The sequence below is a fragment of the Apodemus sylvaticus genome, chromosome 12, assembly GCF_947179515.1.
Source record: "Apodemus sylvaticus chromosome 12, mApoSyl1.1, whole genome shotgun sequence".
Classification (NCBI taxonomy): domain Eukaryota; kingdom Metazoa; phylum Chordata; class Mammalia; order Rodentia; family Muridae; genus Apodemus; species Apodemus sylvaticus.
In genome coordinates, this window is record NC_067483.1 from 89,866,301 (window position 1) to 89,892,812 (window position 26,512).

Consider the following 26,512-nt stretch of genomic DNA (forward strand, 5'->3'; position numbering starts at 1 on the left):
GCTTTATATGCACAAGTTTTTGTTTTATTTTGTTCAATTTAAAAAAAAAAAGTGTGTGTGTGTGTGTGTGTATACATATGAAGATCATAGGACAACCTGTGGGAATCAATTCTCTTTGCATCATGTGAGTTTTAGGGAGAGAACTCAGGTCATCAGTGCCCTTACCTATAAGCAACCTTGATGGCCCCTAAGTAAGTATGTATGTATGTAAGTATGTATGTATGTATGTATGTATGTATGTATGTATGTGTGTATGTAAGTATGTACCTATCTATCCCTTCTCGTATCATCATCATCATCATCATGATCATCATCATCATCATGATCATCATCATCTTGAGACAGGGTCTGTGTATCTTGGCTGTCCTGGAGCTTATTATGAGGCAGGTTGGCTTTGAACTCATGAGAGCTGCTCCTGCTTCTGTCTCCCAAATGCTGAGACTGAAGTTATATATCACCATGCCTGGCCAATTTTTTAAAAACATTCTTTCCCCAATTGAACTGTCTTGTCACCCTTACTGAAAACCAAATAAGTATACAATGGTTTATTGTCTAGACTCTCTACTTTATCCCATTGGTCTATCATTAGGTCTTATACCCTACTACTTTGACCACCGCACCTTAGTACTATGTTTTAAAATCTGGAAGTACTAGTCTTTCAACACTACTACTCCTCAAAATTGTGTTAGTTATTTTGGGTCTCTTACATTTCCACAATAATTTTTAAGATTAGCTGTCTAAATTCTAAAATATATATGTGTGTATGGAGATGAGACTTGCTCAGTAGTGTCCAGTATTACAGATAGACCCAAGGAACACTGTTACATTAACAATATAAAATCTTCCAGTTCATAAACAGACACACCTATTTATTTATTTTTGTCTTTTCTCTTCCCCTATTATCTTTCATTTTTGTTTGAGACTCTTTTTCTTTTTTAAAAAAATAATTTATTCATGTATATTTTATGTGCACTGGTATTCTGCCTGCATATGTCTGTGAGGGCATCAGATCCCTGGAACTGGAATTAAGAGACAGTTGTGAGCTACCATGTGGGTGTTAGAAATTGAGCCTGAATCCTTTGGAAGAGCATTCAATGTTCTTAACTGCAGAGTCATCTCTCCAGCTCCCTTTTTCTTTCTCTTTTAGAGACAGGGTTTCAGGCAGCCCAGGCGGGTCGAAAATTTGCTTACTTAAGGCTGGCCTTGAATTTCTGATCCTTTTGCTTCCACCAAGTGCTAAAGTTATAGATACGCACTTTTTTCTTTTTCAAGACAGTGTCTATGTATAGAATCCTGATTCTCCTTGAATTCACTATGTAGACCAGGATGGCCTCAAACTCACAGAGATTTACCTGCCTCTACCTCCCAAGTGCTGGGATTAAAGGTCTGTACCACCATCACCTTGGCCTATGACTCTTGTCTCTTTTGTGAAGATTATGTTTATGGGTGTTTTGCTTGCATGTGTGGCTGGGTGGAATTCCCTACAACTAAAGTTATGGACAATGATGAGCTGCTTTTGGATATTAGAAATCCAACTCAGGGTGGACAAGTTAAGAACAAGTGTTCTTAATTTCTGAGCCATCTTTCCAGCCCCCCCCCCCTCTTTTTAAATTTGATACAGGGCTTCTCTGTGTAGCCCTGGCTGTCCTGGAACTCAAGAATTCAAATGGCTCACCCTCCCCAGGATGTGGGTCACCACGGCCCAGGAAGATTATCCATTTCTAGTGTGCTTCTAGCTGATCTTTGTGCACTATAACCTGTCATCCCTGCTGAACTTACCCCTCTAACAAGACATCATCAGTGTACCTGTATCCAAGAATGTCATGCTGGTACTGAGGGACACTTAGGTCCTCTCAGTTCCTCTTGCCCTGGTTATAACAACCAATAAAATGTTGAACAAAATGGCAATAAAAACAGATGACAAGAGATAGCATTTATTGTGATGGGATATCCTTTGCTATAAAGGGTTGAAACTTATATATGAAAAATCTGTACTTAAAACAAAACAAACCACCAAAAACCCAAAGCTCACCAAGTCAGCCTGCCCACCCGGCAGCACAGTGAATCAAGGCTGACGCTACCTAGAACGTACCTCGGTAGTTGTGCTTTGACTTGCTTCTGACATAGGTTATGGTACCGCTCCACTTTCAGAAAACCCTGATTCAACATTCTCTGACAGACCAAGTCCATTCTCTTACAAACCTATTAAGCAGAGGGGAAATTGAATTTAAAAGATAAATAAAATCAATAACCAAATCATCAATGATGAAACTGGGTGGGAAGGTCTCTGTGCTGGTACTGTTCCCAGGACACTGTCTAAGCTGAGGCACACCAGTGCCATCAGTGCCATCCAATTACTGTGGTGTCTCACTAAGAAATTACTAATGTTTGGGCCAAGCAGTACCACTTACTTAAGCGTATAGTGAATATCCTGTCTGCAGTATGGAAGATCAGTAAAATGATGTTCCTGAGAGTTTTAAGTTTAAAACATTCCTTTTTATAAAAAATAAGCAAGCAAACAAATAAACCCCAGGTAAATCCAAACGTTAATCTGTGTATATAGCTAGACACAACTCAGAAATCCAGGAGAAATCATACATGCTAATGCCTTTGAAAAACTCCAGGCATAAAAATGTTAGTTTTTCTTAAAATGAACCAAAGTCTCTGTTCTGCAGATCTGATGAGTGTATTTCTGAGTAATCCTAGAATCTTTGAAATTCAGCACATAAAACCTAGTGTCCCCCTCCCCTGAAAGTTTCGCAATGGTGTGGTTATTAACCTAAAGGTTACTTGTCACTGTACACAGCTGGATGCTAGAAAGTACAAACTATTGAAGACAATGCCTACCATGGCCAGGCCAGTTAGCAGAGGCTATCTCATGCTTCTTTGTATCCGTGCTATTCCATTATAGCATCTGTGTACAAGTACTCGCTATATATTAAGATGAGATCCCTGAGGTAGAAACAGATATACAGGCAGACCAAACACCCAACACATAAAAGCAAAACCAAAGCCACAGGAGTAAGCTGCCTGCAATCTTACAGAGCCCATTTTGGAAATCTTTGTGGTTCTCTAGAACACTTTAGACATGCAGTACCCTAATTTGCAACAAACATATCACTGCAACATGAATACTGATTATTTTTGTGAAATGTGAGGAAGAAAAAGTATATTTATGTGTGAAATGGAAACAGAGAGGACTAAATTCTCATCTTTCATGGCAGAAAGTCAAGAGAAAGTGTAAAATAGAGTAGTCAAAGATTTCAAAGTGCTGCATCTGGAATAGGAACTGAGTTCAGCAGAAGAAAAGATAATTGTTAAAAACCCTCTACTATAAAGTTCAGGATATTTATTGTCTCTGTAGACTCTGCAACATTGCTAAGTTCTGAGAATGAATAATTTTTTAAACAACCACATATTCCCACTCCCAAGGTCGATCAATTATTACTGTAACAATTTGAAGGCATGTTCCACTGGATTTAGCTGGTTCTAAAGATTCGATGGTCCCTCCTGACCCACGCAGACATTCAATAAAGAGTGCTTTACTAATCTGAGTAGATAAGAGTCACTAATGAGAGTCTGAGTAAACACTAAAGCCAACCAAGGGAAAGACACACGACTGAAGATGTGAATTAGGCTCTGAAGGAACAAAAGGCAAAACTGCACATAGCACTATAGGCGATGGTGTCTGCAAAGGGACAAACTTGGCAATGAGCAAAGTACCAAGCAAATACTTCTGAAGACAAATCAGGTGTTTAGGGAAAGGTGAGAAGAAATTTCCCAAGTCTTAAGTTTGGAAATCAGAAAACAAGAAATCATTCTCAGAAGATGATCCCTAATCTTTTAAAAGATGCTGAGACAGTTGCTGACTGGTTATTCCTGTAGGTACTTTAATATTAGGGCTAAAAATGTTCTTCTGGAAACTCACTGGAGACAGCCAAAATCAATATGGATGAATCTAAGAGGAAACAGAAAAGTAAGAAACCCAATGCCTATAAATGACGCCTCTGCTGACGTCTGCAGATGGATGCTAACAAAAAGGACAAAACCAGGAGAGAAAAAAAACCCCCACGTCACAAAGACAAATTAGAACAGAGCCACAGAAGCCAACATGAAAGCCACATGCAGCATTAGTCAACGGCGGCTGACACGCAGTGTTCATTAGTCCTTCTCCTTTCATGAATGCCCAATAAACACCGACAGCACAGACAAAAAAGGACACATGTATCCTTTGTTTAGGATCTAAAAGGGGGGCAAAGGCATCTTAAAAACAACAACAACAACAACAACAACCAAAACCAAAAACTGGACGATATTGAATTTCCCCACGGCAAACAATTTAATGATCACTACTGCCAATGTATGTTAACTTGCAACTCTAAATTACCTTACTTAGGGTAAGAGAGAGTCTGGGTTCAGCACAGCACAGCAGAGCACACAGCACAGCACACAGAACACAGCACACAGAGCACACAGCACAGAGCACAGAACGCACAGCACACAGAGCACAGAGCACAGAGCACAGAGCACACAGCACAGAAGAGCACAAACAATTCCCAAACTGCCTCATCTGAAGTGTAGTTCTAAATTTAGGGGTATGCTAATAATTTTCCAAGGCTCAGGGGAAAAATGTTGTTTCTCTAGTTATTAACATCATCATGTTAATCCCAGCAAATTGGTAGTTTCCCTAAGACACAAATTAAAAATACGGTGCATAATAAACAAAGATGATGCCTATGTTAGAAACTCTCAGGCCTAGCTAGAATGGTGGCAAGGAGAGGCTGAGAGGGAGAGGAGGGAGAGGCTCATCAAAGGTCGCTGAGCTCCATTTTGAGGCAGAGATGTCCTGGAGTGCAAGATAACTACAACACAAATCATGTGCAGTGCACTTATAAAATGCCATGAAAAGATTTCAGATTTTTTTTCCGCTGTAAAAGAAACTATAAAGGCTTGATGTCCATGTTTATCCTAATTTGCACATTACCGAACAGGTTTGCCTAAACCAGTTCCAAGCATGATGGTACATGCCTATAATCTCAGCATTTGGAAGGAAGAGCCAGTATAGAATTCATGGCCAGCCTGGGCTACATGTCAAGTCCAGGCCAGCTTGGACTGCACAGTGAGACTTTGTACCTCAATAAACAAACTATTAGTTTTTCAAATACGTACAAGATTTATGCATCAACTTAAAAAAAGAATTAAGGCTGGAAACACAATCCCAATGACGTAGGAGAAAGTTTTTGGCAGAGCTCCTGGTTTTTAAAAGTCACAGTCAATTTAAACATGTCAGGTGTAAAACTGAGTATACCTTCCAGATGCATACATCTGTTAATCAGCAGCTTCTAGAGTTTAAACATCACTTTCTATGGACAGTTTTGCATGCATGTATGTCTGGGTGCTATGTTCAGGCCTGATGCCCACAGAGGCAGGCGGTCCCCTGCAACTGTAGTTATGGATCATTGTGAGCTGCCACCTCAGAGCTGGGAATAGAACCCAGGTCTCCTGGAAGAGCAGCATGTAATCTTACTTGCTGGCTTTCCAGTCCCAGCTTTTCAAGTCTTATTGACAAGGAAAAATAAATGCTATATAAGCATTCTTGGAAAAATATACCCCTTCCAAACAGCCCCCAAGAGAGTTAGTGAGACTCTCCATTGTACAGAAATGGGTTCTTTGATCCTTGCTGTCTTAGTATTAGAAATGAATACAGGTTTTCCTTCAGGACTTAAAAGGTCATATTTATTCTTTTCAAAAATTATGTTTAACTTAAGTGGTAATAAATTTTTTCACATACATTTGTTTAGAAATCTTTTTAGATTTCTTTGTCATCATGGCCTTTCTTAACAATGCAAGGTAACTGCACAATAAATTTGTGAAACTTAAAATTTTCCTTTAATATCTCTGAAGTCAAGCTTTAGTTAATTCTAATGTGCACATTTTAACATTTGGCCACTTATAATATATAATGCTTTTTAATTTACTGCATTTTCTCCTCTGATGCCTTAGCTGTCTTGAGAAATGCAACCATAAAAGTCTTCAATTTTATTTAGGATGCTGTAAAGACTTTCGGATGTTACTCATATGTCATGAAGAGCACCATCAAGATACACTCTGATTTTTCATAAATGCTAAATTGTAAAACACTAGCTTGGAATTGAGGAAATTGTGTAAAGCAGCTCAGTTTTTATAGGACATTCTTTGGTACTATATAGTTTTCTTTTTTTTAAAAGGCACTTGATGCTTTTCTCTAAATAACTCAAAAGCTGTCATTACAGAGTCAATGTCTGAGTTCAACCTAATAACAGCCTGCATAGTGGTGCTTCCTTTTTCACTTGTTTTGACTGTTTGGAACAGGGTCCTGCTAAATAGCCCAGGCTGGATTTGAACTTGGAGCAATCCTCCTGCCTCAGCTTTTCAAGTACTAAGATTACAACTATGCACTACTACATCTGACTTGAAATAGACTCTACAAATTTTGTGCCCTGAACTCTTCAAAAGATCAATAGAAGAAAAGAATGAAAATGTGGAACATTCTAGAGTTTTATTCTTTATCAGAGCTAAGATGCTCCTCCTAAAAAAGAGCTATAGGGGCCAATTTTGAGGGAAACTGAGGTTTAATATAAGCTGGAATGTGAAATCACCTGGAAATAGATGGTCCTGCGGTTTTGAGACAGGATTTAGAGGTAGGTTTTATATTTGTGTTCTTCAAATAGGTTAGTAAAAAGCAAGCTACATCTTTGCCTGTGTTTGTGCACCTAACCTGCTCCATCCCTGTTTGCAGCAAGAGAATGAGCACACAAGTGAGACAGCAGACAAGTGTGCCCTAAGCAGTGACCGGAGTATCTGTAAAGTGAATACTGAATGAGCTCGGCCATTCGGCCTGCTCTCTTTCCTAGTTACTTTTTCAGGGAACTCACTTTCCCAAGTCTTACTAACAGCATTTTAGTGTTTCCTAGACAATTATGTCCACCTTACTCAGTCTGCCCAATAGTACTTGTGCTAGTACACAGTATATGTATGTGTGGGTGATTTGCTTGCACACACGTCTGTGCACCATGTGTTCTTGAAGCCAGAAAAGGGCATCAGATCTCTTACAACTAGATTAGACAGTTGTGAGATGCCAGTCTTATGAGTGTTGGGAATCACACCCAAGGACTCGGGAAGAGCAGCCAGTGACCACTAAATTGTCTCTCCAGTCCCTGGTATATTACATATACCTCAATCCTCAGCACATAGAATTATAAGAAATATTCTATTTTGGGTGGTTTGTCATCTAGATATTCACTTGAAAGAAAATATAAACTCATTTTACATTAGCCTGAGAAAAACAATTACCAAGAGTCTGTCCCAAGCTCCTATAAAGCACCTGAAAGCCAAAAAGGAAGACTTTGCGATGGATTTCTGTTACCTGCACTGTTTTCAGGAACGGAAGTGAGTGTCACTTAAGGTGAGGGTGCTCTGATGAAACATTAAAGATGGCCATCTGGTTTATACTATGATAGCTTAGTCTCAAGAATTTGTCTTGAAGAGCTAGATGTTGACTAAGCAGTTAAAAAGTGCTTGCTGTTCTTCTGGAAGACCTGAGTTTGGTTCCCACCCCACACAAGGGGAGCTCAGAACTGCTTGTAGGTCCAAGGAATTCAATACCTTCTGGCCTCCATAACACCTACATCGACTTGGCTGATGTAAACACACACATATAAATAAAAGTAAAATAAATCTTAAAGTATTTTTTCCTTGAGCTAAGAGTAGTGGTACATGCCTGTAATTACAGCATTTGGGAGGTACTGGCAGGAGGACCCTGAATTCAAGGTTAGCCTTTACTAGTTTGTAGTCACTGTGAGGTCCACCGACCTGTCAACCACTGACTTCCACACTCACAAGTGACATTCCACACTCACGCAAATGCACCCACACAGACACATGGATGCACAACACCTGCACACATACACATAAAGAATGTTAAAGTCTTGTAAAATAGTAACTTCATGATGGGGGCAAATTAAAAACCTAAAAAAAAATAAATAAATAAAAAAAAAAAAAAAAAAAACTCCTCTGTTTCAGGCTAATTATAAGCATCACTTTTTCAGTAGTATAAGTTACATAGAAAACCCCTTTATTCACAGTGACATGACTTTCTACTGTTTACTCACAGCAATGAAATGTTTTAAGAACTATTTTGTTCAGTACACTGAAAGCTTTCACTTATCACAGACTCTGGAAAGCCCAAATGATGAGTGAAGAGATGGGTGGATCAAACACTGACCGTATTCCTCTGAAGGTATGTGCACCTACACAGGTAAACACACGCACACAAACATGCAAAGTATCTTTTCATAGAAGAAATCAGATGTACCTGCACACTTTGTACTGTCCTTTGGATCTGGAATTCATTAAAGACTTGGTCTCCAGCGTGGCTCGGTTAAGAGTTGCCCAGACTTTAAGGAGGGCCTACCAGTGAGCTGTGGCTCTGGAGCTGATGCTGTGAGGGACTGTGCACACGCAGGCTCTTTTGCTCCTTGCCCACCACAGAGTAAACACCACTGCACCAGCACAGTGGCCTGGAGGCAGCAGGTTTCTACACTGTGAAGAACAAGAAGCCCAAGACTCTCATCACAAGCCATTCTCCTCAATGTAGTAGTCAATGGCATCCTGGCTTCTTCCACTGACAGAAACCTGAGTAACACGGCAGTAAACGGAGTGATATGGAGTCTCACACAGTGAACATGGTACTATATTAAGATGACAGCCTGGGCATATGGACAAAATCATTTTAGAATAAAGACCTTTAACGGAGGTTTCTCCCAAGTGCCTGGTTCTAGCATTTTGCACTTAAGATTGGGTAAGCCATCTGACCACTTCACGCCTGACAGCACACAGGCTCCTGGCTTCCCTTTGTAGAAAACATGCCTTCAAAATGTGAGGTGATTTAGTGAGGTTAGACTCACTAAAGCCTTCTGTGAGTCTAACCCCCTTTGTATCATGACTGCACTCACCGGATTAGAATTCTTTTAGAAAAGCCTGTGGAGGGGTCAGAAGATCCAAGGGTCAAAGTCACCTTTGGCTACACAGCAAGTCTGAAGCTAGCCTAAGCTACGGGAGACCCTATTTAAAACAAGGACAAAAAAAAAAAGGCAAAAAAGCAAAACAAACAAACAAACAAAAAACTTTGCTTGAATCCCTTAACAAGGACCAAAAAAAAAAAAAAAAAAAAAACCAAACAAACAAAAAAAAAACTTTGCTTGAATCCCTTGTTTAAAAATGATCTTGGAGAGCTGGGGAGGTAGCCCAGGGCACAAGAGTTACCAGCATCCACTTTTTAAAAGTCCATGCTTACACAAACAACCCCAATTAAACTCAGTGGGTCGTTAAAATAAAAAAAAAATACCAGACTTGAAAGAGGATTTGTTGGGATGAGGGCTCCTGTATCCAGTGATAGTAGACACTACTTAAAGTTTTGGGCAGCTCCTATCAATGCCAAGCTGGAGATCATGGATCTTTGGGTGACAGTAGAGATCCAACTGACAGTACAGGGTATACAAAGACATGTGGCTTCTATGAAATGATTAAAAATGTATGCTCCCTCTCCTCATGTTTTATGTGAATGCAGGTTAACCTGCGTAGGCACATGTGCACGCTGAGAAATAAGGTATTTTTCTACAATCTCTCTCTTTTGTGGGGGGGATGGGTGGGTGGCGGGCTTTTGTTGATCTTTTGAGACGGGGTTTCTCTGCGTATTCTTGGCTGTCTTGGAACTCACTTTGTAGACCAGGCAGGCTTCCAACTCATCGAACTGCCTGCCTCTGCCTCCCAAGTGCTGGGATTAAAGGCGTGTGCTACCATGCCAGGCCACTTTCCTCTTTTAAACCCAGAGCTTGCCAACACCAACTAGGATGGACAGCAAGCTTGTTTCTGGGATCTCCACTTGAGTGGCTAGAATTCCAAGTAGTCCATCACACCCACCTGGCATGTCTGTGGGTTCTGGGAGCTCACCTCTCATTCTTCTGATTGTTTTTTTGTTGTTGTTTTGTTTTTTGGCATTTTTCAAGACAGGGTTTCTCTATATAGCCCTGGCTGTCCTAGAACTCACTTTGTAGACCAGGCTGGCCTTGAACTCAGAAATCCACCTGCCTCTGCCTCCCAAGTGCTGGGATTAAAAGCGTGCGCCACCACTGCCCGGCTCATTCTTCTGATTGTTAAGCAATGGTTCTAACTGCAGAGCCCCCTCTGCACCCCGTTCTGCTAATATTCACAGACATTTCTCCTCACCACAGGCTGTCAATTCTGGAGAGCATCGAAAAGTTTCTTAAACTTCTTCACTATCTATGGAATAAAGTTCAAGTACAGGTGAAACCACCTAGTAGCACACACACTTAAGACTTCGTCCTTCCAGATTTAAGCTTGTCCAATCCCTTTCCTCAGCCCTCTCCATGTCTTCACTCTGCAGGGTTTTCTGTGGGTAGTGTTTCTATTTGTGCTGCCTGGAAGAACCCCACCGTCCTGAAGAGGTCTCCTGCTCAGGGCAACACTCTCAGGTAAGCTCTGTGCCTTATCATTCTGGTGCTCTGTATATGTGCTGGGAAGGCTATGTCCATTATGTCTCCATAACAACACTGGGACAGGACTACTGACTGAACTCCTTTACTTTGTGAGTTATCAGGAAGAATTAGTAGAAGGGAGGAACTGTCCTCAAAAGGTTCTAATTCCTCACCTTTACTTAAGTACCCACTAGTAAGATTGAGAGTCCATAGAACAGTGGGAGTCCCACCATGCCCTGAGGATCACCGCCCTGTGTGTGTGTGTGTGTGTGTGTGTGTGTGGTGGGGCTCCTGGAGTTTCCAAGACCCTTCAGGAGTCTGCACAGTCAAGCAGAGACTCCCTCCCTCCCCCTCGCTCTCCCTCCCAGGTACCCAGCTAAGTGATACAGAAATACTGTGGTACATTGTTACTCTGACAGCTAATGGGTGTGTGCTTTGTGTTCTTGGGCTTTATAGAATTTCCTAAGGTTACTCTTGGGATCCTGACTCTTAAAGAATATAAGGTATACTGAAACAAAAAAGGTCTCAAACTTCTAGGATACCGTGAGGAGCAAGGCAGAGAGATGCCTAATTCAAAGCAAAAGGAAAGCCTCTTCATCGTCCTTGTCTGTAACTTTCAGCTTTCTAACGCTTGAAGAAAAATCGTGAAAGAAACTATAAATAGCAGATTCTCTAGAATGATCTAGACAAATATCTCACGGAGCATCATGGTTTAAATACTTGGTTCCTAACTGGAAATTTCTATTCCAGATAACAAGCAAGAATTTTTGATATAGTCATATTTATGCTCCAAATACTAATTTCACTCTATTTGCATAAGCACCACTTGAATTACAGGGGAACTGATGACAGCACCTCTACTATCTTGAAAATTCTTCCAACAGAACACTTGGTTCATGACCCAAAGGAACATGTTCAAAGTAAAGTTTGTTCTCTTCCCTAAGGGTGGAATCTCCACTCTTAACCACGGCTGCTTGTTTCTAAGTATCTCAGGTACTTATTATGGGTCTGTGTTCTCAACACACCAAAGCTGCACCTGCACTAATCTGACTATTTTACTGGGAAAGCAACCACCTCAAAGCACATACCTTCCCATTTGAAAAGTTGTATTCAGCCAAATGCATTTTAAAACATTATTGGAATTAATTATTTAAAGTTATTTCTGTAGAACCAGAATTTCTAGGCTGCATATGTTTGGAGAACAAAATTTAGTGGTAGAAAAATAGTCAATTCAATAAGGCATTCAAGACAGACTGAGAAATCAGTAGACTGGAAAATCATATCTCAATTATTTATTGTTACAGGAGGCAAAGACTATCACCAACTAACCTGGCCAAATAACTGAAATGTGACTGCAGCAACTTTCTTACACCAAGTGTAGTCTATTAAGTCCTTGGATCACGCCCCTGCCCTTAAGTTTGGTGCTAGGAACAGGGAAACACGAACTCTTTCAGGATGAGGCAAGAAAGAAAACTGGGAAGGAAGAAAAAAGCAAAATGTCTCTCTCAACAATGCGTAAGCTAGCCCACGGGTCACATGCGCTGAATGGAAGCCAGTTGTATGCTCTCAACGTTGCTCCCTCCCGAGCTTGGCCAGCCTTCTGTCTTACTCAAGAAAACACAATAAAAGGAACTTAGGTAATCTATACAGCAGATGCCAGCTCATACTTAAGTCTCTTGATTTTTTGGCAAATGATTTAGGTTAAAATAATCACTTCAATTAAAAAGATCTGTACAAAGAGCCTAACGAGGCAATGTCTCTATCAATTTCACAAAAAGATCGTAATTAAATTAATGCTGACACCTAGTGACAAGAAAGTACATCTGTATTTTATGTCACTTGAATTGTATTTTCTGAAACCAATGAATCTAAAACCGTAATTTCCATAAAGACCCAGTAACATGGGGTAAAGAAAGGACCTCGCCTCCTGTTTCTAAAACCACATGGGTAGGTATAAACCTGGCTAGGAGTGGGGAGGGAGTGCCACAGGGACTCCTTAAGAAAAAATGCTTTAAATTACAAATCTAAAGGCCAGGGGAAAGGCTTAAGATACATAATCAGCAGCTATACATCTCACATGAGAAATGCTGGTTATTAATGAACTGTGAGGCTCATTTTAGCTCAGGTCTCCAAGCATAGTCTATTTTCTCCTCTTTAAACTTTTTTTCTTTTTTTAAAGAAAAGGAAAAATGAGAGTGAAGGCTGATAGAATATTTGTCTAGCAGAATCAAGGCTGAACTCCAGAAAGGTGGCAAAACACACAAAACCAAACAACAATGAATGAAAAGAAGAAGGAAAAACCACTGACAAGCTAATAAAGCCCAGTTTTTCTCAACACTTAACAAAAAAAAAAAAAAACAAAAACAAAAACTGAAAGCATTCCAAGCTCTCCAAAGCCATTGTCTGGCTGACTGGCTCAATTCAATCAAATGTTATGTCCAATTGCCAGACGCCATGTACGTATAGCATACATCTTGGCCAAGCACCATTCTTTATAAAATATAAAGGAAATATTTACGATTCTACATGAAATCCCAGGATAATGTTTTGAATACCTAGGACACTGTATTCTGAAATACCTACTCTAAACAGAAGTGTTCCATGCTACAGAGTAGGGAAAACAACGCACACAACCAGCCCCACATCTGAATGAATGACTGCAAGCTGTTTTTAAAGATGATTTCCTTTGAAACACAATTACAGTCAATTCAGAGTTGCACGTATAGGTCTAAAATATGGCATACTGATTGATAAGTAACCGCTACACCCAGCACATCCAGAAAGATGTCTTTGTCCTTTTATAAACAATCCCGAGCACATTTAGTGACTACATCGAACCAGCTCACAATCACTTCAAAATGTCCACCTCCTCCAATTTCCTAACCACTTAAAGACAAATTCCCTGGAAGGAAGTGAGATCTCTTCCTGAAGCAAGGAATTCATCAAATCTTCAGTCAAGCCTCTGGGATGCAGTGAAATTCCAAAGGCAATTTCTTTTCTTCTTAAATCTTGGGTAGGACGTGTTATTTTTAGGGGATAATAAAGTAAACTATTCGCTGCAGAAGGGTGGGCTTGAAGCACATTTTAAAAAGAAAAAGGAAAAAGATTGCAAGACCAGGGGGAGGGGGTAACAGCTTTTCAGGGGCAAGTTGCTCCGCTATAGGTAGAAGTGTCAGGGAGGCACAGTCGGACAGGGCTCTACTTTAGTGGTCAACTAAGGCTCTCGGGGGTTAAACCCGCAACACAATTGCAATTTTAGAACCTCAACTGGGGCTCAAGGGGGAGGGGAAAAGATCAAACCGACTTCACCCTTCGCCACCAGGAAGCTTGGCGTGGAGGAACAATACACTATTCTTGCAACACAACACAAACCTAGCTGGGATCATCCGCCTACTTGGGGGTAAACTCAGAAGTCCGGCCCGGGCTAGAGCGCTTGGGTAAGTCAAGGCAGGCGCCTGCCCCCTCGGGAATCCCTGTCCGTCCAGCCGGGCGGAGGGCTCCAAGCCCAACTCCGTTACTTCTCGCAGGCGGGCGCGTCCCAGGCTGGGGGGCGAGGAGACCCCCCGAGTCGCGGAACCTCGCCCGCCCGCCCGCCGGGCGGTCAGGGTGCCAGGGCAGCAGCACCCCGCCGACCGTCCGTCGCCGGGGACACTTCCCGGCTGCCGGGGCGCGCTCCGTGTCCCGAGCCGGCGGGCGCTCCCTCCCCAGGAACGTGCCGCCCTCGCCAGCCCTCCCCAGACCGCGTCCTCACCAGGCGGAGCTGGCTAATTTCGTCGTAGGACATAAAGCTGAGTATGTTCTCGATGGCTACGATGGGCAGCGCCACCAGCGTGTTGTTTTGAGGCAGGTGGTCCGGTGCCAGCGCGGGCGCGGCGGGTGCCTGGGACCCCGGCTGCGGGGCCTGCGACGGGGGCCCCGGGGGCTGTCGCTGAGCGGAGCCAGCGGCCGAACAGGAGCCGCCGTCGCCGTGGCCGCCGCCTCCTTCCTCAGCCATCCGCTCCTCAGACGCCGCCGCCATCTTGGGAGTTTGATTCCTTCCTCCACTGTAAGGGGATCAGGACACTTCCTGTGCGTCACTTCCTCCTCTTGCCTCCTCGGGGGCGGGGGAACTTAAGGAGAGGGAGGAGCTCGTGGGATGACAGCTGGAAAGAGACGCGAGCTTTCCGGAGGTCCATTGTAGTGCACACTTCAAGGAAGGTGGTCGTTGTAGCTCTTTAAAATCATTGACTGCCTTGTTAGAGTGGAGACGAGCAAGGATTCCTCAAGAAAGGCGGTCGTCTTAGTCCCTTTCATCTGATAAAAGGAACAACCATGGAGCAGTTTTCTTTAAAAACAACTCGCCAAAGGATGATAAAAACCATGTTACCTTCATAAGTTTAGACGGAAATGTGTATTTAGATCAGCATTTCCCAAGAGTCACAGTGATAATTTCAGCATATAAACAGGAATAAAACACCACTATTTTAAAACTACAAGACAACAGATAAACCCTGAAAGCGCATTAATGAAATAAAAACAGAGTCACATACCATTCAACTACTTTTATGTGAGATATCCCATGTAGGGAAGTCCACAAAGTCAGGGGCCAGAGAGGTGGCTGGAGAGAGAGCTTACAGCACTTGGTGCTCTTCCAAAGGACCTGAGTTTGGTTTCCAGCACCCACACTGGCCAGTTTAAACTGCTCAACTGGAACAGAATGGATTAGGGGTCCGTGGAAGCTGGGAATAAGGGAAGTGTGGAAGATGACAGACAGTTAATAGGTGCATCATTTGTTCTTGTGAATGATGGAAAAGTAAAATTGCAGGCCAGCAAGATGACTTTGTGGGTAAGGCGTGTGTTAACAAACCTGATCACTTGAGTTTGATTTCTGTGACTCACATGACAAAAGGAGAAATCTGACACATACACAGACCAAAAAAAAAAAAAATGTAATTTAAGAATGAGATTAGGGGCTGGAGATATGGCCCCTACAAGAGCAAGTTAAGGATCACTTGCTCTTGTAGAGGAATTGTGGTCCATTCCCAGCGCCCAAATGGCAGCTTGGTGCACAGACACACATGACAGCAAAACACTCATTAAATAAATTTAAAATATGTTTTGATGGAATTACGTAATGGTGGAGGGTATGTGCAACCTCATGAAAATATTAAAAGCATTGAGTTGTATGCTTTAAAGACTTATTTTATTTTTAAATTTACGTATATATGTGCTTATGCACGCGTAGCTATGGGTATTTGAAGATAACAGAAGAGGATGTTAGATACCCTGGAAGTGGAAATATAGGTAGTTGTGAGCCTGACAGTATGGGTGCTAGAAACCAAATGTAGGTCTTCTAGAAGAATAGCTAATACTCTTAACCTCTAAGCCATCTCTCCAGCACCTGAATTGTGTGTTTTAAAAATAATGACTTTTACTCTGTGTGAATCAATTTAGACGAGAACCACTAAAAAGTTGCTAAAACTAGAAGACAAACATGTAGTAAGGTGGAGCACGCAGTCTCAAAATAACCCACTTCTCATGTGATACATTAATCACAAAATAAGAAAGGTATGATATAGAAATTCAGGGAACAGGCTTATCATCAGATGATTAGGACTACAACAAAGTTCTTTCATCTGGGCTGGTTCCACTCCCTGTTAGCAGCTTTCCTCAGCAGATAGACTACAGCTGTGGCATCTCAAACATCTTGGGGTCTCCAAGGAAACTTCAGTGTTACAGTTTCTTGTTTCAGTGTCTGGGATCCACTCATGACCTTCTGGACTCCTCCAAAGGCCTGGCGTCACTTCTCCATCTCTGCCCTCTGTAGCACTCTAAGCTCAGGTAGATCCACTCCACTGCTGCTGCTGTTCTTGGTAATTATCTCATAGTACTGGCATCTCCAATACACTGGGGGGCTTCAGCTGCAACTAGGCTTCACCAAAAGCCTCTCAAAGGTTCTCTTCATGGTGCCAAGCCTCAAATCCTTTGCATGACCCCCACAGTCCTGGGGCATCATCTGCAACTGAGGCTGTACTGTCACCAGTGGCCTTCCATGGCCTCTCATAGTGCCAAGCCTCAGCTGCTCTTCATGATGCCTTCATGCCTACAAACTAGTACCACCTAGGTGACTCTTACACATTAGCAAGTACAGATGCTGCAGGAGGTACAATCTTGGCTATCTCTGGGACACAGCGTCTTTGTGCTCTCAGAAAACACTTCCCAGAAGATTTCACGTCAGTGATGCTGATCTCTTCTTAATCACCACTAATTTCTCAGCTCTAACTACCCAGCACCAATTGTCCCAGTAGTCCCTTCTATTCTTTACTCTAAAGTCAGAGGCACATGGCCAAAGCTGCTGTGTTCTGCTGCTTTCTGGGGATGGGACATGCCCTCCCCCTTATCCTACTACCAGCTCTCTGTTTTCCAACTCCCTCTCTGCCTAAGCTTGAATGTCATGGTTCTTGCTTTGTAGATTGATCTTGAACTCAGAGATCTGCATGGCTCTGTGTCCTGGGATTAAAGGTATGTACCACCATGCCTGGACCTAAACTTTTTCTTTTTTCTTTCTTTCTTTTTTCTTTCTTTCTTCTTTCTTTCTTTCTTTCTTTCTTTCTTTCTTTCTTTCTTTCTTTCTTTCTTTCTTTCTTTCTTTCTTTCTTTCTTTCTTCCTTCCTTCCTTCCTTCCTTCCTTCCTTCCTTCCTTCCTTCCTTCCTTTCTTTTTTTGCTTTTTGGATTTGATTTTTTCGAGACAGGGTTTCTCTGTGTAGCCCTGGCTGTCCTAGAACTCACTCTGTAGACCAGGCTGGCCTTGAACTCAGAAATCCGCCTGCCTCTGCCTCCCAGAGTGCTGGGATTACAGGTGTGCGCCACCACTGCCCGGCTCTAAACTTTTTCTTTAACTGGAAGTTGCTCTGTCCCAGACTGGCCTTGGGCTCAGAGATCTGCTTGGCTTTATCTCCTGTGATTAAAAGTGTGTACCATCATGTCTAGATCTAAATTTAGCTGGTAGGGTCTAGCCTCAAAGTCCCATTCCCTTAATCTGTTATCTCCCAGAACACAGAATTTGGCTCCATTTCATTTCCTGGTGCCCCTTTAATACTTGAACCATATATTTTATATTTCTCCTTTCTAAGCTTGCTACTCTTGATCCAAATGCTCTTCACGAGACGTAACCAGAGACCAAGATCTATGCTGGGCATTTCTGAGACGTCCTTTGTCCATGTTGGTCTGAGTCTCTTCACCTTAGACTCAGGCAGACTCTTCAGACAAGGGCAAGAAGTAGTCACATTCTTCACCAAAATATCACAAAACAATCTCTAGGCCATGATATTGAAAATCTCCACTGAAATCTCTTGGGTCAGATTTGCACAATTCAAATCACTCTCAGTAACAAAGTCTTCCATATTCCTTCTAGGAGAGCCCTTTAAGCACCATTTAAAGCATCCCACTGCTTTCCAAATCCAAAGTCTCAAAATCCACATTCTTCCAAACAAAAACATGGTCAGGCCTATCACAGCAATACCCCAATCCCTGGTACCAACTTCTGTCTTAGTTAAATGTTTTCATTGCTATAAGGAGACACCATGACAAAGGCAACTCTTATCAGGACAACATTTAATTGGGCCTGGCTTACAGGTTCAGAGATGCACTCCATTATCATCAAGGTAAGAGCATGGCAGAATCTAGGCAGGCCTGGTGCAGGAGGAGCTAGGAGTTCTACATCTTCCTCTAAAGGCTGCTAGCAGAAGACTGACTTCCAGGCAGTCTTGACTAGGGTATTAAAGCCCAGTCCCACAATGATAATGCCACCCCCCCCCATGATTCCATTTCTTAGGTTTCATCCATGATGACCAAAGTTCCAGTGCATGAGCCATCTCGAGCACACTCAAACCACACGCACATCACAGGAGGCTGGTTAGTATTCAATATGTATTTTATGTCTACCTGTTTCCAGACGTTTGCATATTCATAATGTGTTGATTTTCTCTCTATAGACTATATAGACTATAGTCTCTATATAGACTATAATTTTACTTTTGTGCTTAGGGAATTGCTGCCTCCCTCTTCAGAGAACCAATTTCAATTTGGTCTAAATGGAAATGATTTTCTACCAAGTCTTATTAAAGATCGAAGCTTTCTCGATGGGTTAAGTTGAAATGGATTTTCTATAAGAGGAGACACGTTGTTAAGTACATTATTGGGACTCTCACATAAAAGAAGCACAGAGAGAATTTTGTCAAAGTGAACCACCATCCCCTCAGTTAGCTCCTGAATTTTGTCAATCCTTCCCCCTTAGCTCTCCGTGTGTGGACTGCTGGTTAATAGTCAGATCTTTTGGTCTGAACCACAGAATACAAGTCTGGGACTAATTTTAAGCAGTTCCTGCCACTCAACTCATTTAAATTTTTCTGTTTATGTACACTAGATTTCTACCCTTACATTTCCCATGCTTGTTTGAGGATAACATCGCTGTTGTTGTTTTGGAAGCACTTGGAATTGAACTCGTGGCCCTGTGTGTGCTAGCCAAGCACTCCACCCTCCAGTTAGAGCCACAGCCCCTAAAAGTGCTCACAAAGAGAATCTCAAAGCAAATGGCAGTTTTGTTTTAATTTTTAAACTTGACCTGTATTTCAGATAGAGTTACCGACCAAAACGAACAGTTGCACCCTGACGCGAAGTTCTGAATTCCAAGTGTAGTTTCATGCCAGCCAGCTATCAAAGGTACATTACAAGACAGCAGTTTCTAGTAGGGGATAGACACACACTTCTCAAGATTTACATGTGTCTAATTTCATGCTTGCAAACATGCGAAAGAGAATAAGATCTTCCTTTATAGCTGATGTAAAGATAAACTGAGGCAGAAGTGAGTGGCACCTTCACTTTACTTATGTATGTAGTCACTTATTCAGTGACATCAGTGGGATCCAGGGACTTCATATGACAGACATGCACACCACCACTAAGCTACCTTTCCGGCCATATTTGTTTGTTTTTCAATTTATTTATTTATTTGCTTTGTTTTGTGAGGTAGGGATTTACTGACCTCAAGCTTGCGTTCCTCCCATGGGCTAGGACACTGACGTGCACCACCATGCACAGCTATGGATGAAGTCTTGTGTTCTTTTGATTCAAAGCATTAAAGCCAGTTCACTGTAACGCTGCTGCTGTGTGCTGTTCTCCCCACTACTTCCCCATCTTTCTGTCTCTGATCAGGGTGTGTGTGTGGGGTGTGTGGTAAGACTGGGTCTGGTAGATATGGTGAAAGGAGATTTGACTTGTTCAACGATACTTCTGCAAGGAGTTGGGTGTATGTATAAAAGAGAACGACGCTGTAACCATACCTTTTTCTTCTACTACATGTTAAGACTTGTAAAGTATTTAGAAGGAATAAGTGAACTCTTATCCTAAATAATAAGAGGCTTTAAGTTTTTGTGATTTTTTTTATCACCTACATTTAAAAAACAGATTTATTTATTTTATTTTATGTGTGGGCATTTTGACTATATATAATTGTGTCCCATGTTCGTCCAATGCCTGCCATGCTAGGAGCTGTATTTGGGACTTCTGGAAGAGCAGCCAGTGCTCTTAACTGCTGAGGCATCTCTCCAGCCCCACCTGTATTTTTAAAGATTCATCTTTTGGGAATGAGGAGACAGCTCAGTTTGTAAACTCAGTTTGCCAAGCAAACACAAGAGCTTGAGTTTAGATCTCTAAGACCTACGTAATAAGCCAGGCGCTGTAGCATCCTAGTAGCAATGGGGAGGCAGGACTCCTGGGACTTGCTGGCTCACAGTCTAGCTCCAGGATCAGGGAGAAGTACTGTTCCCCGCTCCCCCCCCCCCAAAAGAAAGGTAGGAAGCAATTGAGAAAACCACCCAACAGTGACCTCTGGCTACCACATATGTTTGCATGCACATGTATGTATATGTACACACAACCCCCCCCAATCTTTTGAGTAGATTAAACATTTCCTATCTTTGATAATATCAAAAAATTGTATTATTGGATGCTTTTTTTAAAAAAAAAATAAAGTTTTGACTCTGGAGAAAGGAATCCACAAAACTTTCAATCAGGAACTGTTCCTGGCTGCTGGAAGGGTGAAGCACTAGGAAGATGCTGAGGTAGAAATAGTGTCTTACAACTAGGGACGCTAGGAGTCTGGCTGCAGTATCATCTCCATATGGAAGATGAGTTAATCTTGTCGACTTGGCTGGCTGCACTGACATCTCCTTATTTCTGTAAGAGAACCCTTCCTGAAGTTATATACTCAGAAAGTGATTCAGCTAACAGTGTTTCCCTGCCTTTAGAAAGGTGTGCAAATCACAGAGAACATGCAAATAGAAGAGGCTATTTCTGATCCTAGAGATCAGAGAAAGCTTCTCAAGGAGGTTATAAATCCTTTGGCCTTAAGGGATCTTTTTGTCACTGTGACAAAATTCCTGAAACAATCAGAGGATCCTCTTATAAAGGGGAAAAGTTTGTTTTGACTCACTGTCTCTGAGGTCTCTGTATGCTTAATTGGCCCTATGGCTTTGGTCTTGTGGTAGTGCATATATAATCAGGTTAAATTATGAAGAATAGAAAGTCATTTCTTAGTTCTAAGAGCATTTTCATGGGCAAAAGTAAGGAATTATATAAATTGATATTTGAATCTCAGTATCTCAATTTAACCCCAGACCGATTAGTCACAATTTGTCTGAGTCCTCTTGTTAAGGATTAGTATTCCTCTAAACTGTGGCCAGAAATTAGTGCCAGAAGCATCTGAAACATCCATTTAAAATTCAGGTCCCCGCCGGGCCTTGTTCAATATCCGTGGAATCAGAAACTGAGGTCTTTGATGTTTCCTCTGAGTGTCTTCATCCCACATAAGCCCACACCTGTGTCATCAGCAGATTACCGAGTCCAACTTTCTGTTTGTGTGTTTGCCTCCCATCATCAGCAAGCACTGCTATTTTTAGGTTGTATAATTGCCCAGTCAAGTTTGCAGTACCACAGAGCGTGCAGATTTGCTGAGCAGTTAACTAAGACTATTTCTTCTTTTTACCACTTCCCTTCTGTTATTGGACAGTGGCCCCTGCCTTAGTCTTCATAGAGCTCTGGGGAAGAAATAAATCTGACTCTTTTGTTGTTGTTGAACAAATGTTTAATGTTCCCCTGTATGGATTTGTAACTCTTCTCAGAACAGTGTCCCATTCGTCTCAGAATGCTCAAGTATGTGGCATGACACGCTGGTACAGCAGATGTTTACAAATAATTATGGTTTGGGCGTGGGGAGATGGCTCAGTTTGTAAAAGCACTTGCTATACAATCCTGATGACCTGACTTTTTGTAAAAGCACTTGCTATACAATCCTGACGACCTGACTTTGAGCCCCAAACCCAGGTGAGAAAAACCAAAGTGAGATTCAGGGGTGCATGGCTGAATCCCAGCATTCCCAGCGTAAACAGAGTCAGCCGGAAACTCCTTCCTACAACACAATGTCAGGAACAAGAGAGACCCTGCCTCAAAACCAGTCCCTGAAAAGTTGAACCCCACTTGCACACTGTGGTATAAAAACACACACACAGACACATACATATATACACATACACACATGCACACACACTGGCACACAGACACGTATACATACATGCACACATAGAAATATAAATCCACGGGGCTGCTTGTCTCTCCTCTCCCTCTTACTCTCTTACTCTCTTACTCTTGCCCTTCCCCTTCCCCTCCCCCCTCTCTCTACGTGGTCATGCCCCGCCTCTACTTTGCTCCTCTCTCCTCTCTGCCTTTCTCTGCCTCTACTACTCTCTTAACACCCCTCCCCATACCCTAAAAAAAACTATTCTATGCTTAAAAAAAGAAATACAAATCTGCACACACATATAGACATATATACAGGTGCACACGAGTACACACACAAACAGACACACATTCACATGCATGCACATACACATACACACCTTTAAATATCTATGGATCTGTTGATAGGATGTCTAGTTATTAGTCATTGGTCTAGAGAGGAGACAGAGTGCTTGCTGTCTAGCAGCAGAAGGCTCAGCACAATGGCCTACCATTGTCAAGGCTTGAGCGATGGTAAAGTTGCTGTCAGCAGTATGAACCACAAATGATCAATAACCTGAGGACTTTATTCTCCAATGCAAGTCATGACTAACACAGGTTCAGGATCACAGTGTTTCTGATTTAAGAGTAACTAAAAGGTGCTGTCTACTGAAACTTTGGCAATAATTATGGTCCCAGAGATGACATCTATCATTAACTGCTTTTTTTTTCTTTTCCAACTGTGACATCATTGTTTGGGATGCTAAGCCACAAATAATGGTTTAGCAACTGGGATGACTCTACACTTTTAAATGGAAAATAATCCCTACAGCAGTGTTTCCAATGTCTTCTGTTCACTGTCCTGTACCACTGATGGGGCTTAGGTTCAACTTCAGTATCAAAATTAGGTGCAGTAGGGGCTGGAGAGATAGCTCAGCAATTAAGAGCACTGGCTGCTCTTCCAGAGGACCCAGGTTCAATTCCCAGCACCGACATAGCAGCTTACAACTGTCTGTAACTCCAGTTCTCCAGTTCCAGAGCATCCAACATCATCATACAGACATATAACACTAATGCATGAGAAATGAAAGTTAGTAAAGTTAAAAAATGTGCAATATGAATACATGAGAGAGCAGATCAAGCCAAGTGAGTCTACCTTGTATCAGGAGAGAAAAAGCCAAGAGTGGATAAAGGTGGGGGCGAGCAGGACTGGAGGCACGGAATAAAAGAAGTGATAGGAAAAAAACAGTTAGAGGTGTCTGAAATATTTCAATTTTAAAAAATTAAATAAGCCACCTTCCCTTAGTGAGTGTATGTGTATGTATTCATGCACACATAGGCATATGTGCAGCAGTCAGAGGCATCTGGCAAGACTCAGTTCTCTCCTCCTACTGTGAGAATCCTAGGGTTTGAACTCAGGATGCCAGCACTGGTGGCAAGCCCCTTTACTCTCTGAGCCATGTTGCAGGCCCTGAACTATTTCTTGATTTGGTCTGAAGTAATAGTTATGGTTTGGATGGGAATGTGTCTTAGAAACAGAGACCGTGAGAGCCTTTTAAAGAGCTAGATACTTCCTTTCCTAAGCAGGTTCTAGGATTCTTAAAGGGTTGTTTGCTCTGAAAGAGAAAGCAATCATCACCCTTCAGAAGGTGTTTTTAGGCAGGACACTGTTACAAAATGCTGGGTGTGTGGAGGTGGCTCACATCCTGAGGGGCGTTCAAGTGGCGTTAGTGTATCCGTTATCTTTTATGCTGACTGAAGACTTGTCAAAGGTGGGATAAAGGGCACTAGATGGAACCCAGTGGAAAAACTATGTGGATGGTCGTCGGGCACTCCGAAACGGTCGCGGGGGTTCACAAGCTTAACCACGTGACTCTTTTCACAGGACATTTTACCTAGTGGCCGAGAGCACTGTTCATCGGAATGATAGTTTAAGAAGTCACCACCAAGAATCGCAAATAGGACATTACCCTCCCCACCCAAAAGAAAAGTGCAAAAATCATCAAAGAAGAAGGGGCGGTGACATGGTAAGAGCCAGAGGTCTGGGAGGAATGTAGCCGACCAGTGTGTGGACATGGCGGGACCGCTGCACCCATGAACTCAGAGCTGCTCTGGCTGCCTGCACAGAATCCGCACAAGATCCAGCCAGTCAGCATCCAAAACGGACTGGGGAGAGCCCCATGAGCCCCGCCCCTATTAACAGTCAATAGTGAGGAACTATTAACGGTCGAGATGGTTTTCAGGAGGAGGGAGGATCACTTTTAAGGGCGTGGCCTCTACTGCATCATCACACTCCAGTGGATGGCGCTAAACCACGGGTATATAGGTAATGTAAGTTGGACACAGCGGGGTATAAAAGATAGAGGATGTAGAGTTAGGAAGGGGTCAGGGGAGATATGAAAGAAGTTCGAGGCAGGAGTAGAGGTAAATATGAAAGTATATTTTATTCGAGTATGGAATTCTCAAACAACAACAACAATAATAATAACAACAACAATAATAAATAAATCACTGCACAAAGCAGGAAGATAGGGGCTGATAAGAAAAGCACTGAATGTGGTTGTACAGCAACCAGGGCAGGAAGGGCTCTTATTTCACTGGCTGGCCCAGCAAGATAAAAGAAACAGGAAGGTCTTGTACACTTGGTAAAGATACCAAGCAATTTGCCACCCTTATCATCTGTGTGTTCATTTTCTGAGAAGGGAGGGTAGGCTTCCTTCAAGGCCCTAACCACCGAACTCCTGACTGGTTTGGTACTCTGTTCTTTCTCTTGATTCTTTTATTGTATACCTCACAGCCCCTCCCCTTTTCCATGTGAGAGGCCAGGCCCAGCGTATGTGCGCTGATCTACATTCACAGCCTCTTGCCTCGTTTGACAGGTAATCGAATTCCACTTAGTAGCACTTGAGGTGAGTTACTACACAGGCTTCTCTGTCACTAGCAAGCTGATCTTGGGTTGAGGATGTGGCGATGAGGCAGATGGACTCTCCTCTTCACCAGAAGATAAGTTCTGCATTCGTGTTTACTTCCATTAGTCCCCCTTCTCCTTCCACTGAAGCAATCTTTCTAACAGCATTTAAGGAAACAAGTAGTTTCCCCCTCTGCCTTCAGATGCCTTAAACACCGTTTTGGTCTACTCTGCATCTGTAATTCAACCAAGTAGCCAAGTCAAGCTCAGATTTCTCTCCTGTTACCACTCATTACTTGAGGACATTGTTACGTCTTGAGGGCCTGGAAGAACCAGGTTGTGGTTCTTTAATAAGAGGGAACGCAGTAGATTGAGAAACGTGTACTTAGTGGGGAAAATCGGTTGGTGGACTGAAGATTATATTGACTCTTTCAATTCACAGTGACGTCAACAGATGCCCTAAATTAGTGGTTAGCAAGTCATCGGTGCTTATTAGAGACAGAGCTTCCTGGGTTCCTCCCTTGGAGATTAAGGTTCAGTGGATCTGGCTGGTCTGGGTCCTGGAAACCTGTATTGAACTAGAAGAAAGTCTTGGGTCTCAGCAGGTTTGGGGAACTCTAGGAACACATTGCTGAGTAGTGGCCTCAGGAGCTGAGCATGCACTTTAATTTGACACAGGTTTTTTTTTTCTTTTATTATAAAAATGTACTGACTCAAACAGTAAAGGAAGCATTTTAAGTGTAATCTACTTATGCTCGCCCACTCCACTGTATCAGTTTTACTTTTCCATAATTCCTTATAACTGTATTCATATGTATATATAAAGACAAAGCGATACAAATAAAGATTCTGGTGGTGACGCTTTCTTTTCGTTTCTTTCTTTCTTTCTTTCTTTCTTTCTTTCTTTCTTTCTTTCTTTCTTTCTTTCTTTCTTTCTTTATTTCTTTTTAGAAAAGAGGCTGGCCTTGAGCTTGCTGTGTAGCCTTGAGCTTGCTGTGTAGCAGAGACTGACCCTGTCTTTCTGACGTGCTCCCCACCATGCTAAGGTGATGGGATACTGGGAACAGAACCTGAGCCTCTGCGAATGCTGAGCGAGCCCTCGACCACCCAAGCTGCAGCCCCAGCCTCTGTGCATCGGGAGACTTTCCCTTTGATGTCACATAAAGTTGGTGGCTCAGTCTACTCAGGTTGCTATAATAAAAGGATTATAAACTAGGTCATTCGCTGGCACCAGAAGTTTCTTTCTTCCAGTCCCGGAGGCTGAGGAGTAGAGGCCAGCAGACTCAGCGTCTGGAGTCAGCCCACCCTGTGTCATGAGTGATGTCTTCTCCTTGTGTCCTCCATTGTGAAAGGGAAACCAAACATCCTTGGGCGTCATTTGGTTGTTGTTTGCGTTTCATTTTATCTTCAGAGACAAGGTCTCCCTGTCTAGCTTTGGCTAGTCTAAAACTTACTACGTAAGTCAGGCTGGCCTCTAGCCCACAGAGATCTGCGTCCCTCTGCCTTCCAAGTAATGGGACTAAAGAAGTAGACCAC

General features: G+C 42.4%; 1 protein-coding gene and 1 long non-coding RNA gene across 2 annotated transcripts in view; one reads left to right on the forward strand and one right to left on the reverse strand.

Annotated features, from left to right (window-relative positions):
• Positions 1-14,597, reverse strand: part of Fbxo28 (F-box protein 28) — a 28,719-nt gene extending 14,122 nt beyond the window's left edge. The window contains exons 1-2 of the mRNA XM_052200175.1: positions 14,287-14,597; positions 2,093-2,202 (exon numbers count right to left, since the gene is read on the reverse strand). Coding sequence (XP_052056135.1) covers positions 2,093-2,202; positions 14,287-14,553 — 377 coding nt within the window. The 5' untranslated portion in view covers positions 14,554-14,597. The remainder of the gene's footprint in view (positions 1-2,092; positions 2,203-14,286) is intronic.
• On the forward strand, positions 13,748-26,175 carry LOC127697208 (uncharacterized). Its single transcript, XR_007980425.1, has 6 exons — positions 13,748-13,972; positions 16,267-16,387; positions 16,987-17,036; positions 18,350-18,429; positions 23,954-24,095; positions 25,928-26,175. It is a non-coding gene; the product is annotated as an uncharacterized LOC127697208 (long non-coding RNA).
• The last annotated feature ends 337 nt before the right edge of the window (positions 26,176-26,512 follow it).